Source organism: Triplophysa dalaica, chromosome 1 (genome assembly GCF_015846415.1).
Source record: "Triplophysa dalaica isolate WHDGS20190420 chromosome 1, ASM1584641v1, whole genome shotgun sequence".
NCBI lineage: Eukaryota > Metazoa > Chordata > Actinopteri > Cypriniformes > Nemacheilidae > Triplophysa > Triplophysa dalaica.
The window spans coordinates 35,483,423-35,500,922 of record NC_079542.1 but is presented as its reverse complement, the minus strand read 5'-3'; the positions used below and the strand labels follow the sequence as shown (position 1 = coordinate 35,500,922).

At 42.9% G+C, this 17,500-nt stretch overlaps 1 protein-coding gene across 1 annotated transcript; it reads right to left on the bottom strand.

Moving 5' to 3' along the window:
* Window positions 1–1,168: 1,168 nt before the first annotated feature.
* On the bottom strand, window positions 1,169–15,367 carry znf219 (zinc finger protein 219). Its single transcript, XM_056757302.1, has 5 exons — window positions 15,230–15,367; window positions 10,758–10,845; window positions 8,358–10,407; window positions 8,004–8,150; window positions 1,169–4,865 (listed from the first exon to the last, which is right to left on the bottom strand). The coding sequence occupies exons 3-5, from the start codon at window positions 10,402–10,404 to the stop codon at window positions 3,805–3,807; spliced, it is 3,255 nt and encodes a 1,084-aa protein (XP_056613280.1). The 5' UTR covers window positions 10,405–10,407; window positions 10,758–10,845; window positions 15,230–15,367; the 3' UTR covers window positions 1,169–3,804.
* Between the last annotated feature and the right edge of the window lie 2,133 nt (window positions 15,368–17,500).

Sequence of the window (17,500 nt, the reverse complement as noted above, 5' to 3'; positions counted from 1 at the left end):
ACCATTTGATTTTTGTATAATGAAACGATCTTAAAATATGGAAATAATTTAATGACAAAGACCAACATTCGGTTCAGTACACAGCTGGACCAAAAGCCCCCTGCCAGCCAAAAACTGTTACTGCAACTGCGTGTGTCCCACTGGAATCCCCAGACATCATCAATAAACACACAAACATGACCAGCGTCAATTATATCACACAGTATAAACAAGATCTTTTCATTATGCGCTCCATAACCTTTATCTGTGGTCCCAAAACCCATAACAGCTACCCCGGTGTCTGTTTTCTCTGTTGAAAGGACATGAACATTTTACTTTCGTGACAGAAAAAAAACTTCAATCATCTAACAGGGAGGATGAAAAGGGCAAAACATATACAGATCATGTATCTATTACGTGCGTAAAAATCGTGTTAATGTTATTCTACACTCTTAAAAATAGAAGTTCCCCAAAATGTATTTCTTTTGTCCATTTGATTGATTGATTTACGTGTTAAGTCAATGCAAAGACACGATAGGACATCCCGCGGCGCAAATCGAGCGTTTCGGGCTCTTGACGCGCATAACTTCCCCAAAACCAATCAGGGGCTTGCTCTAGTAGTGATTTGATTACGACATAGCGAGCGGAGGCAGAAATTCGAAACAGCAATAGAGGACAAAGTGATGGACGCTGTACGATACTACAAACGAGCCAAATGAGTCTACGCCGTTTTTCAGCCTTCCATAGCACATAAAGCAAAGCTACCTTCTCAACAAAAGCCATGTCAGCCATTTCACAAAACGAGACTGGAGCCGCCTGGCAAAAGCCCCTCCCATGATGCGAACTCGCGTCTGTTTTGAAGCCAATGTCACGTGCGAATGAAACGAGTAAACTCAAAATGTTCAAGCGTCCAACTACGCAAGTCGCGTCTGGTGTGAGCGCTCAGTAACATCCCCATTACATAATTATCAGTTATTTGTGGTGGGAAAGTTCATCGGACTATTAGAATGTAAGAAAGAGACACTGTGAACTAAACTACAAAGTCCACACACATTTTAATAAAACGCCATTGTATTATTCAAATAACTCTGATACGATTTCACATATGTGGACATATGAGTGCGGCACATAATAATAAATATATCAGGATATGTGATGCAGAAAAACACACTATCACGCTATAACAAGCAATTTTTTTTTTGTATTTTATTGATTCTTCTCTACTTTATTTCAATCCACGATTTCATATTAGTCACTACAATGTTAAATCAGCTTCCCCTGACATCAATAACAGTCAGCTACTGAAAAGATCAAACCAGCACCTTCTCTCCATCTCTCAGTGGATGAACATTCATCACCAAAAGCAACAAGCAGGTCACATGTGAATGTCTGAGCAGCGTATCCCTGTTCGGAAATACTTAAATGCAAGCGGTACTTTTTTTCACAGTGTCAGTTTATTTCTGCGGAATAATCCTTTAAATGCACGCACGCACGCACACACACACACGTGCACACGCACACACACGTACAGACACTAACACACACACACATACACACAGATGGAGTGATTGAGAACAGGTGCCGTGGTTTGATCTCTCATTAGAAACACAACATTTCTATTTCTATCCATACAACATTCAAGAGACAGTTTCTGTTTTTGTTTTTTCTTTGCTTACATTTTTTTTTGCTCCATGAAACAAAACAAACAAAGATCAGAATAATAATTATGAGCAGAAGAGCTTGATTTCATCTCATCGGCGTTAAAGTTACATCATAGAAATTAAAATACCAAAAGGCCTCCACGACTAAATAATATGTCAGCTTTCAGCAATGCACATGCAAAAGGGAGGGGAAACCGCACACTGCCATGAACGATGGAAGAGCACGACGTGATGAGGACCCCACACACATCCAACATCTTCACAAAACAGACGCTCAGACGGCGGGTCGCCAAAATAAAAGCGCGAGATACAGTAGGGGCTAAGTGCTTTTGGTGAACTTACAAAATACTTGAGGAAGTGCTCAGGACGGAAGGCACGGTGGCTTGACTGTTGTCTTAAAGGAACGCACGCACATCAGGGGCGACACCGTAATCATACGTTTTCTCTACATACCAAACAAGAAAACAATAATGCACGTTTCACAAATTAAGGCTAGACGAAACACCGGACTACTGGCATACCCCATCTGTCTAATGATAAAAATGAGATGATTCAACAATTTCACAGAGCTACATCATCATTTGTGCACATTTAGATTATCGCAAATTTGGCAAACAGATCAGTCAAACTCACGACGTTGATACCGTGACACGTCTTGGACGTGATGTCGGCATGAATGTATAAATATATAAGCAATCGCTGAACGATCCTTAAAATTGATTGTGTATCCAAATGATTGACTTGCTGATTGATTGATTCGTTGATTGAAGGGGTTGTGAATTGAACCTGCAGCATTATAAAAAAAAACGTTGCCCTCTCGGGAGGGGGGACAAAAGTTGTGTCGAAGAAAAGCGGGGAAAATAAACTTTGCACAGTGCTCTTGGGACGTTCTAGTTCATGTCTTCACTCATAATTATTATAATACGTATTACTCTTTTCAGTTAACACTTCCTAGAAGAACAACGACATCTTTTTTTCGTCCACTCTTTTTCATCTCGTATCTTAAAAGCTACATACTCTCTACTGGGATGTCTGGATTTGTTAGTGTGTTTTTTTTTATATGTAAAGAAAACAAATTACTTGCTATCTAAAAAATGACACACAGTATACGTTTTTCCACCCTCGAGTCAGTCATACGAGGAACAGGAATGTCATATTGCCGAGTCTCCGTTTCTACATGATTTGTTTCAAACCGTGAAATCTGAACTCAGACGGTCTTATTTTTCTTAGTACCAACAATCCTGTTGGTTTTGGGTAATGTAAACACATCTGGCCCGAGTCAAACGGCCGGCTGATTTCACACATGGTGCTCTGGGTTCAGTTCACGGATTCATTCACGATCACACAAACTACTGATACAGAACTCTACGCTCTAGTACAAGGATGCGTATACTGTATATACTCTATATATTCACTGCGACTATATTCCTGTGTTGCTCGATCTGCTAAAAACCATTTACATCGACAGGCACTGAGAGAGAAATAGCATATAGAAGAGGCAGAAACTCTGTTTTATAGAACATCTGAAGAAGACCCGTTGGAGCGGACAGGCAGTGTGGATATCTGGTCATATAATCTTTACTCTGTCCAGTTCTGTTAGAGGCGATTCAGAAGTACCATTCGGTTTTCACAGCGTTCTGTTTAGAGTCGGTAAGAAGTGCGCTCACTCCTTTGGTTGACTGAAGACGCACGTTCACGTGGAAGTAGCATTGTCAGCTTTTCTCTCTTGTTGTGATAAAGGACAGTGTCCGTGTGCCTCTACAGTTTGACATTCCAAGTTTTTGTTTTGTTTTAAGCAAGAGATTCACGAAAGCAAAGCACTTGGCAATCACGTTCACTGACAAGAAGACAGGAACACAGTGTTCGAGAAGGCCCCAAAACTCCTTGACTGGCAGGCTGAGACTGGCATACAATACTGGATATCTCTGTGATTTCGAGTCTTTGTGTGTGGAGAGGTAATCGATCGCTAACTAAAGGGTTTACGTTATGGGTAGAGGTAATCATATAAAATAAAGGGGGTATTTTATGGGTAATCCTTTTGTATTATTATTATTGAGGGTGTTGATGACGGACGTAGCGACTGGCCTGGCCTTGGTCTAAATGATATGGGTGCTCATGGACAACTCCCAAACATGTCTCCCCTGCCTCCGTCTCCAGATTGCTCTCATTTATCCTTGTCCTCCATGAGCAGGTCCTCCATCGTGAGGTCTGAGGAAACAGACTGAGCCCTTCTGTTCGGATGCTCCGGGAAGCTGCCGTTCGATTCCAGTTCACTCTCCTCCTCATCAAGTTCCTCGTCTTCCTCATCCAGGTCCTTTACTGTTCCCGCAGGTTCGGGTGCCAGCTCAAAACCCTCCTCCGCTTCTCTGTTTTCTGGACTCCGCCCATTCTCAAGTCTTGCCTTTGATGAAAGCCAATCGTCAGGGGACATTATTCCATCTTCTACATCGAGGAACTTCCACAGAGTCAGCGGGTCGCGGTCCGGCCCGGGCGAGGCGAGTCTTGGGGAATGGTTTATGGGGATGCCCCGCTTGCGCCGAGACTTGCTGGTGTGATTTACCTGAAGGTGCATAGCCATCAGCTCAACCGAAGAGGTTCGGAACGGACAGAACACACACTGATTAAGGATGTCACTACTTTCTTTTGGACCGCCAGACATTCCACCTCCGGAAGCACTTGCTGCCACCTCATCTGGCAAAGGGCGGCGGGAAAGGTCCAGGGGTTCAAAGACTCCTTCGTGGGATGTAATTCCACCCTGGTACCCGTTTGCAGACACCATACGACTCGTTGTAAGGGGCTTTCGTCGAGACACTTTGGGTATTTTGCGGGGAGGAGCCTCGTCCTTCCAACCTGCTTCTAGACCACCAGGGAAGAGAGCACTCATCATTCCCGACAAATTGCGATACTGACTCTCTACGTCTCCCTCTCTCTGATGTCCGTCCTTCTTCTCTGAAGTGCCTACAGCCCATGACTGACCGTGTCTGGAGGAAGACGCTTCTCCAGGAACCCTCCCAAAAGAAGAGCGGGACATGGAGGGGAGCCGACGATGTTTTTTCAACCCCTCAAGAGGAGAGCCAGTGAGAGAGGGGAGGCCCGGTGAAGGGGAGTTCGGGGAGGTCGCCATAGCGTTCCTTTGCTCTCGATGATGCCGCTGTAGGTGATACTTGAGGGAGCCGGACTGAGTGCCAGCATAATCACAGTGAGGGCATTTGTACGGTCTCTCCCCTAAGAGAAATGACAACAAACATTTGTTTCAAAGCATTAGTATCCTAGCTATTTTATAGTTTCATTTTAACAACAGAAGAAATAAGCTTTATCGCTCAATTGATAGATCGATAGAAAATCTTCCCCATCAAGATCCCTGCGTTCAGCAAACCAGCGGCGGCTTGTATTGCCTTCCCATAAGGGCAGTAAATCGCTCTCCCGCTCTTTCTCATTCACAACTCCTTCCTGGTGGAACATTCTTCCTATCGCTGTCCGTTCAACCACATCTCTCACAACATTTAAAAAACTACTTAAAACCATCTCTTCTGTGAATACTTGACAAACAAATGAAAAAATAAAAAAATACACTAACCCTTTCTCTCAACAGGTAGTGGTCTAGCTTTTGTTGAAACCAGTAACTTTGTATTGGCACCTAATGTATTATGGCTCCTGTATGAACTTTCGCTTATTTCTCCTAAACTCTTTGTAAGTCGCTTTGGATAAAAGCATCTGATAAATGTCTAAATGTAAATGTAAATGTAAATCTGCCTACAGTACATGAAACAACTGCAATGGCCCAAAAAATATTGTAAAATTTAAAGAAATTGTTAAATATTAAAAATTGTCAACTAATTTGTAAGAATGGTTGCTATTTGTAGCAGTTCACACTGTGAGAAAAATTACCAAAAAATGTATACACATAATAAAAGCATATAGAAACTTGAGAATAAAGGAGTACCATAAACCCGTATGACTTGTTGTGTGCTATGATTTATATCTAGACCCAGATTTATGTCACTGATGTTTCAACAAGTTTCCTCACAACATGAGCGCATTACAACGAGTTGCTGTTTGCTGTGACGGATTTCTTGAGCTCGAGGACGAACGGTTTGATATATGAGACGTTTAAAGCGAAACTAACTGCAGAGGGGTTCAGGCAACGTCATTTATCTGTGGATTACAGTGCTGGGTCATTTCAAATCCGTTCACAGTAAGAAAGAACGACAGTCGAATGCTCTTGTTAAATTTTATTTGACATTATATTTATATGTGTTGTGTGAGGAAAAGTGTCCTTAAAGAGTAGTCCTTTCAAAATAACTTTTCACAATAATTTACTCACCCCCATGTCATCCAAGATGTTTATGTTGTTTTTTTCTTTAGTCAAAAAGAAATGCAGGTTTTTGATTTTTTCAAAGGTTTTTTCCAGGATTTTTCTCCATATAGTGACTTCAATAAACTCTGAACGGTTGAAGGTCAAAATGACAGTGCAGCTTCAAAGAGCTTTAAACCACAGACCATGAATAAAGGACTTATCTAGCGAAACGATCAGTCATTTTCTAAAAAATGTTTTAAAGTAAATGCTTTATAAACACAAATGCTCGCCTTGCTCTGTTCTGCGCGTTTCTTGACTTCACTTAATGCATTATTATGTTGAAAACTTGCACGTTCAACTTGTAAACGCTGACTCAATAATTCCCCATTCGTCAAGCATGATATTTTCAACGATATTAAATATATCCTGAAGTAAAAAAAAAAAAATGTATTCATGGTTTAAAGTCCTTTGAAGCTACACTGAAACTATCATTTTGACTGTTTGGAGTTCATTGAAGTCCACTATATGGAGAAAAATCCTGCAATGTTCTCATCAAAAGTGTTTTCATCAAACCATGTCAATGTTTTCTTTCCACTAAAGAAACAAGCACATAAACATCTTGGATGACATGGGGTTGAGTAAATTATCATGAACATTTATTTTGAAAGAGAAATACTCCTTTAATACACAGTAAAATCTTCTTATTAAATAAGCAGAAACAAATCTGCTGTCATCAAGTAACTTATTTATCAATATCAGTAAAACAGTTATTTGGGGGAAAATAATTGCATTGCAGTGTGATTTAAGGTGTGTCCCTAACTTCCAATCCTAAACATTTCAGCCAGGGGCTACAGTGCTCCTAGAAAAAAAAGTTAGTCTGGAGCCCTGCCTCCACTTAAGAAAGACATACGTGACCCTGGACAACAAAACCAGTCTCAAGTGTAAATTCTTCAAAATTGAGACTTTAACCACCTGAAAGCTGAATAAATGAGCTTTTCACTGATGTATAGTTTGTTAGGATAGGACGATATATTAGGCCAAGATACAACTATTTGAAAATCTGGAATCGGTGGGTGCAAAAAATCTAAATATTGAGAAAATCGCCTTTAAAGTTGTTAAATTCAAGTCCTTAGCATAGCACATTACTCACAAAAAAGTTTTAATATATATACATTAGGAAATGTACAAAATATCTTCATGGAACATGATATTTATTTGATATCCTAATGAATTTTGCCGTAAAATATTTTTTTCCTATAATTTTTACCCAAACAATGTATTTTTTAATTTTATTTAAAGAGTTTCCCGTGCTCTTTAAGGTTTTGTGCTCCAGGGTCACATACATGGGTTTGGAATATCAAGAAAACGTTTATTATGTGTTTGGAAGCACATTCATATATAACTGAATGTAGAATGATCAAGCAAGAGCTCTTTATATATTTTTCAGACAAATAGCACAAGGCACACTTTTTAACCATTTTAAAAACATCAAGCTTTAATTTAAAATACCTTATTTATTATCAAATACAATGAGTGTGATGTTAAAAATGAAGATAAAATGTTCCGAGATAATGTTGCGTAATAAATAAGTACATTGAAAAGGAAAACAGATCTGGCAACAAGTCAGTATGTGCAAACACTGCAGTTACGCATAGTTATAGATAGGTGTCAGTGTTTGTCATCATATGTAACATCTGCAGTTCTCAGTACATTACAGTTAAATTAGGGCATTCCTTCTCTCATCAACCGTGAGAGCTCTGCTTTCCTAGAGGACATTTTGTGGAAAAACATGATAGGCAGCAAATGGCTTCAATCAAGCTAAAGATAAAATATAATTGCATGAGGATGTCATAAGAACCGCTATGAACATGAATAACTGGCATAATAATAATAGCCATCCTAACCACCATCACAATAATAATCAAAGTGTATTAAGCGGAAACGTTTTACAGCTAAGATTGTAAAATGTAAGAAATCAACAACAAATACAACCAAAAATAGCTTGAATCATAAATCATTGTTTCTGCGTGTTAAAGATTTCTTACACATACATCTTTACTCTTTACCTGTGTGTACACGAAGATGCACTTTAAGATGATGGGAAGAGCGGAAAGCTTTACCACAGTAAGGGCAATCCTTCACCCCTGTTCCACGAACACGCTCCCTAGGGACTGAGGAGCTTGTTGAGGTTGATCCCCTCAGACCATTCTGACCTGTAACGGAGTTAAGGTACAATAAATGAATAAAGCTTTGATAAACAGTACAATCAGATAGCGTTTCCGCAATATTGAGAAAATATTTCAAAACTAAGCAGTGAAATCTTTAGTGAAGACAAAACTTCTGCAGTGTAATAGTCCCTAAAGTACATTAACAGCTCGGAAATAATGTCCTGATGAAATCAGCTGCTGTTTGATTCTTACCGGAGAGATGCGATATGACGGAATGGAAGCTCCCAGCGGCCTCCACTCCTGATGTAAGCTGCTTTGCCTCTTGTCTGCGTTCGCTGTCGCTAACTCTTCGCCCTCCTCCTACTCCGCTGGCGACTGGAGTTCCACCCATTCTGTTGATAATATCCTCTTCTCTTAATGTGCCTCCACGGGCACTTTGACCTTTCTGGGGTTTCTGAACATGTACACGGGCGTGAGCGACCACCTGCTGAAGGCTTCGAAACAGTTTGCCGCAATCTGGACACTCCCAGGGTGCACCAGAGGCCTCCAGCTCCTCTCTAGAACTGAACCCACCCAGGTAGGCCCTCATTTGTTTAGTCTCACCAGCAACCGTGCCCTTTGAGGAAGGAGGCTGTGAGTGGGATCGTTGGTGGTGCTGCTGCTGCTGTTGTTGGTTGTTCTGTGCTGCTGCCAGACTGCGAGCAACCAGCTGCCACATGGCCGCCTGGTCTGCTCCGTCTGGTGCCTCGCCTCCCCTTCCACCTCCATTACCCATTTCTGCCACCTGTGCCACAGCCTGAAGGCGCTCCATGCAGCTTCCATTGCTGTTGTCTTTGGGAAATCCCAGAAAGCCAAGGACTGAGGATTTATGTAATGCCGCGCCACCATCCGACCTCTCTGTGCGACTTCCCGACCCTCCGCCACCTGCCATACTACGAGCCAGGAGCAGGTTGGAATAAAGAGCACCTAGCACTTGTGTGCTAGCAGGACCTTTGACTTGGTCAGATCCAGCGGGCCCCAGATTTCCCAACCCAGCCTTGAGTCCCAGCTTATTGAGATGCACCTTCATGTGGTTCTTAAGAAACCAAGGTTCCTTAAAGCCACGGCCACACACCTGGCACTTGTGGTCCAATGAGTCCTTGTGCTTCCGCATATGTCCCTTCAGAAACCAGGACTGAGTGAAACGCTGGCCACACGTCTCACAGCGGAAAGCTGGGACAACTGGCACTGGGGGAGGGGTTTCTGGCGGTTCTGTTACGGGGTGAGAAGGAAAAACAGTTGCCGCCACAGGATCTTCAGGTGGGTGGCTCTCCTGCAGATGGGCAGCCAGTCTTTCCTCCTGACTGGCCGAGAAGGGACACATTGTACATTTGTAGGGGTTGTGGAGGATTCGCACATGGCGTGCCAACTCTGAAGCGGTACGGAACTTACCCTTACAAGCATGGCAACGGAAAGTGGGAGCAACTGTGGAGGGGGAACTTTCTTCCAAATGGGCATGTCCAAGTGGAGAAAAGGAAGTCGAGATCGGTGCCTCCTCTGTTAGAGGTGGAGTCAGAGCTGTGGATCCTACAAAGAGGAACTGAGGGCTGCTAGCAGTTTGAAGAGGTTCCTCGGGAACTATTTCTTCATCCATATTCTTCTGCAATGAGCCAGATAACGGACTCTGTTTCAGGCCTAGATCTCTGTTGTTGAGATTCTGGATTACACTGCCACTCACGTGGTTCTGCTGCAACTTGACGTGTGCTGTTCGGTAGAGCGCTGAAGCCCGGTGGGCCCTATCCAAACTGTGAGCTCGAGCATGCAATGACAGAATACTCTGAAAGCGGAACCTCTTTCCGCAGACGTGGCATGGAAACTTCAGGGCAGGTCCGGAGCTGGTTCCTCCTGGGAAAGCCATCCCTTCATGGTTGAAAAGCTGAAGATCCAATTCATCACTGCAGGTGGCACTCTGCCCAGAGGAGATGGCCTGCTCCAGAGCTCCAAAGCCAGAGAAGGATGCTGACGGTGTAGCTGGAGGGCTGCTCTCAGATGAGAGATTGCCGAGCTCACCAGGAATCAGTGCCACTGCCGGAGTGGGCGATGGTGGTGCCGATAACTCCTCATCCTCTTCATCTTGGAGGCTGGAACCAGGAAGGGGGCAGGGCGAGGTAGGGGCATAGAGTTCGGTTTGAGGACTAGAAGGGGTAGACTGAGGACTCTGGTCCAGGCCTTGGGGACTGTGGTCCAGGGAGGGCATGGACGGAGGAGACAGTGGGGGCTCACAGGAAAGAGCCAGCATACACTCTGGTGGGGAATCCATATTCTGAAAAGGTAACCAAGCAAAACAGAGAACATCTTAAGTGAAACTAAAGAGAACCATGATGGCTAAACCATGATTTTAGTGTTATTTTGATCGATAACGCACACTTAACAAACACATATGGACATACACTATATTGCCAAACGTATAATGACACCCAAACACCACACATATGTTGTACATGTTACCTATAGGCCAAGTCTATGGACAGAGTGTGTTCAGTCTTTGCTTTGGAAAGTCTTTCTACTATATGATGTGACGTCCCATCATTGAGATCAGGTCCTGATATTGCATATTACAGCCATATGATCATATGGCCATGTATCTTTTTGTATACACACATGCAAACTCACCAGGGATTTGTCTAAGCCATGCTTCACTTTCTTGACTGAAAGTTGTGCTCTGAAGGTGGCAATCTGCCCGTCCACCTCCAACAGTCCCCTGTCAAGAACAACACAGAATAAAACTGAGTGTGCACACATTTTGTCCTGTGTACGGGTCGAAGGGCAGGGCAGGACACAGACTGTCCCAAACAGGATGGGCGCGATATGTTTGGACTTCCCCACACACCCTTCCTGCACATACACTATTACTGTAGCTGCTTAATGCAGAATCAAAACATACAAAGAGCCTCTAACCTCCCCTTCCACCTTACACGCGTTAACCTTAGACAAAGGCTAAACATGACGCGTACAAGTCAACAGGACCTTGTGGACAAGCCCACACACAACTGCTTCTTTGGTAAATAACAGAAAATGAATTTCATTGATGATTACGGCAAGACAATCTGCTGAAAAGCTGTGAGGATGCAGGCATTTGTGGATGTGTGTCGAGATGCTTATGTGGCTTTACACTGCTGTGAACTGTATGCGTGTTTGTGTTTATCTGTGACATAAGACTTGGATGTTATGTTGGATAAGAGAGCCAGTTGACATCCGTTCAGCTGTGACTCAGAACGATATCACACTATATCACTTAGACTGCCCCCTTCTTTCTTTCTCGCCATTATTGTTCCTTTTGTTTTTTAATCCCCCTATACTTTTCTCCCTCATTGCTTCCCTTCCTCTGTTCTTCTCTGGTTGTCTTTCATTCCGTCTGTCTCTCCGTCTCTCTGCAGCCCTGCCAGTTGGCATGGTGCCATGGAATGCTGATATCAGCTGGTAGATTGGGGCCTGCCAACATGGCGAAGAGAGAAGAAGAGCGACAGACAGGCGAGAGAAAAGGCAGAACGAGGGGAGGGGGGACATTATAAATGAATAACGCCAATACGCTCTGAATGAAGCATATTTGATGAGTAAATCTGTGAAGAAAAGGACACAGTGTTCTGCTCCGAGGATCCCGCGATCTGTTTGGTCTGCTGCCGTTATTATCATATGAATATCGTCATGGCGATGTTCGTGTCCGACCAACCCCGTCACGCCAATAAAGCGCCTCCAAATTTGGATAGATGGAGAGAGTGATAAGGTGCTAGACGGAGGGGGGAGGGGAGAGATGAAGGCATCGGAGCAATAGAGCAGCATGCGCAAATAATGCATACACACACACACACTCGTTCAATATGGCACCTAGTCACTGGATGATTCATGCATGCTAAACACCTTTGTCTGAATGGCTACATGCCACGCTCCCTGTACAATCACGCACAATTGCAAGAACGACGAAACGCTTTAAGTGTCTTCACGGGACCAGTGTCCTCGAAGCCATATAACTTATTCATGCTTCGCATGCAGTGGAATGAATATATAATCATAATAAACAAAAGAACGAAAAATGCAGATTCAGGTCTTATGGATAAGCTGCATTTCACTCATTCAAATTAAGCTTTTGTACGTAAGTGCTATGAATTAATAAGTCAATCTTAAATTTGAAATTGCATGTACTGTATTAAGTGCTTAAAATGTGATCACGTTTTCAAGAATAATGAAACGTTTACATTACACGCCTTTATAAATACAACTCTAGCCGCTCTGAGAAACCTTTGATAAACCTCTACATGAGTGAACAAGCACTTGAGTCGTCTGTAATGAAATGTCCTCACATCTTCTTATGTAGCCTTGAGCACCTGAAACGACGTCTCCTGCCTTGCAGCAGAGCCTCCGAAAGGGTTGCCATGAAATGCATCTAAAGACCGAGAAGAGATGGTTTCTACATACTGAAAGAGTTCACACTCGCAGCCGTGGAAATCAAACACAAGCCGATGAAGAGGTGAAAAAAGAGAATCAGGGTGTAAGAACCGCACTTCACCGTTCTCCGAGAGGGATTTCTAGGGGTCAATGTGTGTGTGTGCAGGTCATACGATAAATCCCCAAACATTAAATTAATTTCCTGATTCTGACCTCGGCGAGAACTTTCTCTCTTCTAGCACCCCCCCTCAAACACACACGATCCCCATAATGACCCCTTTATGTCCAACATTCTCTGCCCCTTAGATGCCCCCTTGGGAATCGAAATCACACTTTATCTTTAACCTTCAGCTGTTCTCGCATAGCGTTCACTTCTGTGAGAATCACTGCGGCCTGGACGCTGAAAAACTCATTGAGATTTCTCGGTCACATTGTGGGGTCTTGTTGGGACAGTGTTACCGTAAGAACCGAACATCACAATCCCGTCCATTATAGCTGGAGATCAACCTGCATCTGCACCTGCAAGAACGTCCTTCTAGATGTGAGTTGAATTCAGCAGAGTTTCTCTGTGACGCGTTCGCTGTGTGCAACAGGTATTGCCGTGGGACGTCCGTCTCCGGTCTGAGAGAACGCTAAACGACTCCACGTAGGTTGGAATAAAAGACTGACAATAAATCGGCCGTATAAATGATCGTTTCACCACCAAGGTGTTCTTAAAATTAAACTGGATCATTCTCACACACGGACGCTTTATGCAGTGATCAGTCAGAATTGTAGTTTATAAAATGCTTTTAACAGCGCAACGTTACATTAAAACCAGAATGTTGAATATCTGTAATTATGTGTTTTTAAGATTATAATAACGTGTTGTGTTGCTTTACATGTATGTATACTGATGCTTGTGCATGAATGCATTTCTTCAGACTATCAGTGGCCAAAAGTTCCTTCACAGGAAAAACATCAGGTGCACAGACAACTGTCCACTTGCTAAATTCAAACATTGAGTGACTGTTGAGTATGTGTTCACGTTTTGATTTGTCTCACAGGGCACGTATGTCTCATATTGAAATGGGTTTGGTCAATCAAATCAAGAGCATGTTCAATACTCGGAACTATTTGTTAAAGAATTACTGTAACAGCTGTGATACCTGCAGCTCATCTCTCTGTGCTGTCAGTGAACAGATCTGCGTGTAAAAGTTGTTTACAGGGCTCTGCGACACCACCCAGCCTCTCTGCCCTCTTATCCTTCAAACTGTCACACTTCGAGTCTCTTGCGCGCACCTTCAGAAAACAAAGCGCTTTGTGTCGACGTCCCAAAGCTGCGCGCGAACTTAACGCCTTTGTATTTATAAATAAATAAGTATTTTTAGTAGGGATGTTTTTGTAGGACATGAAATGACCTGCGAGTCTCTCATCCGAACCCTTCCCCTCCTCGCGTGACGCGCGTCATTAACGCGCAACCATTTTCAGTCGCTTCTCTCTCGCGGCCATCTCAATTAAAACGCCACATTAATGAAATAAATAATCACGCACAATCAAAATGCGCGCGCGGACGGGTGTACGCGTTAATCCAGCACATATGGCGGTAATGTGTATAAGTAACGGCAGCGATTCGGTCGGACGGAGGCAGGGTTGTAGTTTTTAGGAGCGGATGTTGCGCGCCACCGCATCCCGCTCCATTTTCTTCCTGATACTCTTTCGACAAAAGATAAAGAGAGGAGGAGGAGGAGGGGGTGCAGCTGAAAAGTGCCATCGTGAGCTTTCATCTTGAATTTCCCTGCCAATCTCGACATCATCGCGACAAAAAAGCGCACACTTGTCAAGCTGTGTTTGCGAAACTAGTTGAGATTAAATGGCGCTAGTGAGTTATGAACGCGCATCGAGGTGACGTTAGGACACGCGCCGTGACATTCTATACGAGTTTGGTACTCATATGATGCATTTGCGTTCGTGTCATGCTTAAAGTTAAGAAGCACATAAACCCACGCAACAGTTTTATATCCAGAGAGTCCGACAAACTCACGGTGGTGAAGCGAGGTACGCATTCAACAAAAACTCGAAATTTACTTTAAACGTGGAGCGCAAAGAACAAAATGCGAGCTTTCATCAAAGTATTCAACTTCAGAAAGAGATTCGCGTATAAATGTGACATCGCTGCAGACACAAACAGTTGTTTCGTGGCGTTTTGAGTAACAGAAAAAGTTCAAAGCTCCAGCATCTCTGTGACTTACACGCGTGACTCTGGACATTTTCAAGGCCTTTAAAAACGAAAGTTGCATTTTCATGCTCGAGTCTCGCATCTCTTTTCAGGAACACACACACGCGCGCGCGCGCGAGCGCACTCACACACCGGCGACACACACTGCACGAGACAAAAGTGATGAAGTGTGTATGTGCACATGAACATGTATGACGAGACGCGCGAGACACCGGTCAATGTGTCCCGGTGTGTGTTTGACTAACGCGATGTTTTCCCGTATCAATGGCGCTTCATTACCCGGATCAGCTCCCCCCAAAAAAGTCGTCGTCGGATATTTGTTGTTTACGAAGGCGACAACAATCGCTCTCTATATGCGCGAAACTGCACACGTAACGGCACACACTCGCTTACAATCGCTATCATGTTTTAAAAGAGATAAGGTGAATAATGTGAGATTATTGTGAGATATATTTAGTGATGAAAGTAAAGCTGATGTACTTACGGGAGAGGCGGCGAGGAGATTAATGACAACACACGTCATGATTACGTTTCACTTGAATTAAATACATTACGAGTTACAGGGAAAAAAATGGAAATCGGGGGCAGTTGTATACAAGCCCCCCCTTCCCTCTGCCCCCTCTCTCTATCTTCTCCTCCCTCCTCTCCTCACACGTCTCTCTCTCTCTCACACAAACGATTTTTTCTCCAAATATCCATTTATTGTGCAGTCGTGAGTGAGTGTGGTGTGTGTGTGTGTTAAGGAGAGAGAGAGTGATGGAGTGTGTGTGTGTGTGTAAGAGAGAGAGAGGCGGGGTCTGTGTTGTAAATGTAATTATAATATCTCCGGCACCATTTTAAAACGATCTACAGATTTGGAGGATTGCCTGCGCGTCACGTTTAAAATTCTTAGATCAAACCCATCGGCTTCAAATGGACGAAAAGTAGACAAAGTTTAAAAGAAGTGAGAAAACTTGAATGTTTAGGTTTTCAGACGAGGATTTTATCTTAGAACTCGCGCTCCACGTGCGCGCTGCACAGGTGCGCGCGGGTCCCTCTCACAAACTCTCCACGTCTAAAGCTTCCCACCGTAAAAAATACAAAAGTCCGACAACGATGCTACGTGCTAACAATCTCTCTCTATAATAAGATAACATGAATTATACTTTGATAATAATAACAGTAATAATAGTTCTCGATATTTTGTAGGATCCTTGCACGGCTACACAAGTGCACGTCTGAATGTATGTCAGCGGTGAGAGAGTGAAGGTGTGTGTTTGTTGTTGTGTGTGCGGTGTTTGATACAGTGGTATCATCACCCGCCCCCAACACTTTGATTGTCTTGTGCACCGCAGCACAAATGCAGCAATTAATATGCAGAGAGTGAGTGAGACAAAAAACATGCAGAGGTGAGGGGGAAGAGATGGCACGGAGAAAAGAGAGAGAGATGAAATGACAGACAGAGGAAAAAACAAGAAAGATGGGAGGCAGTCTGAGGGGGAGACGAAATCTGATAGATATTAGAGAGAAAGAAATGGATGGATGGATGAAGTGAAAGAGAGAGAGAGAGAGAGAGAGAGAGGGAGAGCAGGGGGACCGGCACCGGATCAATACAGACATATTTAGTCAAAGATGGAAGGATCGATTGGGTGAGGATGGAGGGAGAAAGAGAGAGAGAGAGAGGGGGTTAAAGGGGTGGAGTGATGTGGCATTGGCTGCTGTCTCTTTGTCGCAGTGTCAGGGTATTGATACTGTAATATCGCCATGACAATAGCACCGAGGCGACGGCCACGACGACGCCCGGCAGCACAATGCAGCTGCAGTACTGGGGGCGCTGAGGCATTATCCAGGGTAGAGCGGGCCAGAGACGGGGGTAGAAAGAGGGCAGGTGCACGGCTGTCGCTTTCGTGAATGTTTATAAAATGACGACAGAAGATGCTAGAATGAAAACGTGCACTTGAAATCCGCTGGACTTCGAATAAAAGTTCAATCCATTGTAAAATATACATTATGCATCATATTGATGAAAGAAAGGCATCTTTGAAGTCAAACAACACACAAGAATGTTACGTAGGACGTAGAAGAAAAAAACGACAGAATATTTACATATATTTATTGTTGAATGAATAATGGAATATATATCATGGCTGTCGGCCTGAAACCTCGTATCTCCATTTCTCAAGATTTTTTATCAATTCATTTCTATTTGTGTTTTGCACAGATGTAAACAATACAAAGTATTGATAAAAGCTTCTCAACTTTTGACAACAGTCAGTTCTTAAAAATCTTATTAAGTGGGAGTTTTGGAGACAATGTTAACCTTATTTTTACTCTACGAACAGCACAGATGTCAACATTTGGTGCTTCAAAAACCCATGTGAAGTCAAGTTTTTAATGCATTCGTTTTTTTATAGATTTTCCTCATGAATGTGCTCATGAAAATTAAAATAAAGTAATGATTGTACAGTGTTGGGTAAGTTACTCTAAAAAAAAGAAATGAATTACTAGTTGCTAATAACATATTCAATAGTGTAATTAGATTACTGTACAAATAACTCTGTCCAAAAAGTATTTAGTTACTCATTACTTTCTGTATCCTACATCAACCTTGATTAGTTCAGTGATTCAAGGATAGACATGAAACACCAAATAAATAATATAAAACTACATGAAGTATTATTATTAACTGATCGAAGTATGACAAATGTCAAAATATACATTAAAGCACAGATTTTAAAGTTACGACTTTGAATTTTGCTGTCAATTCCACTATTGA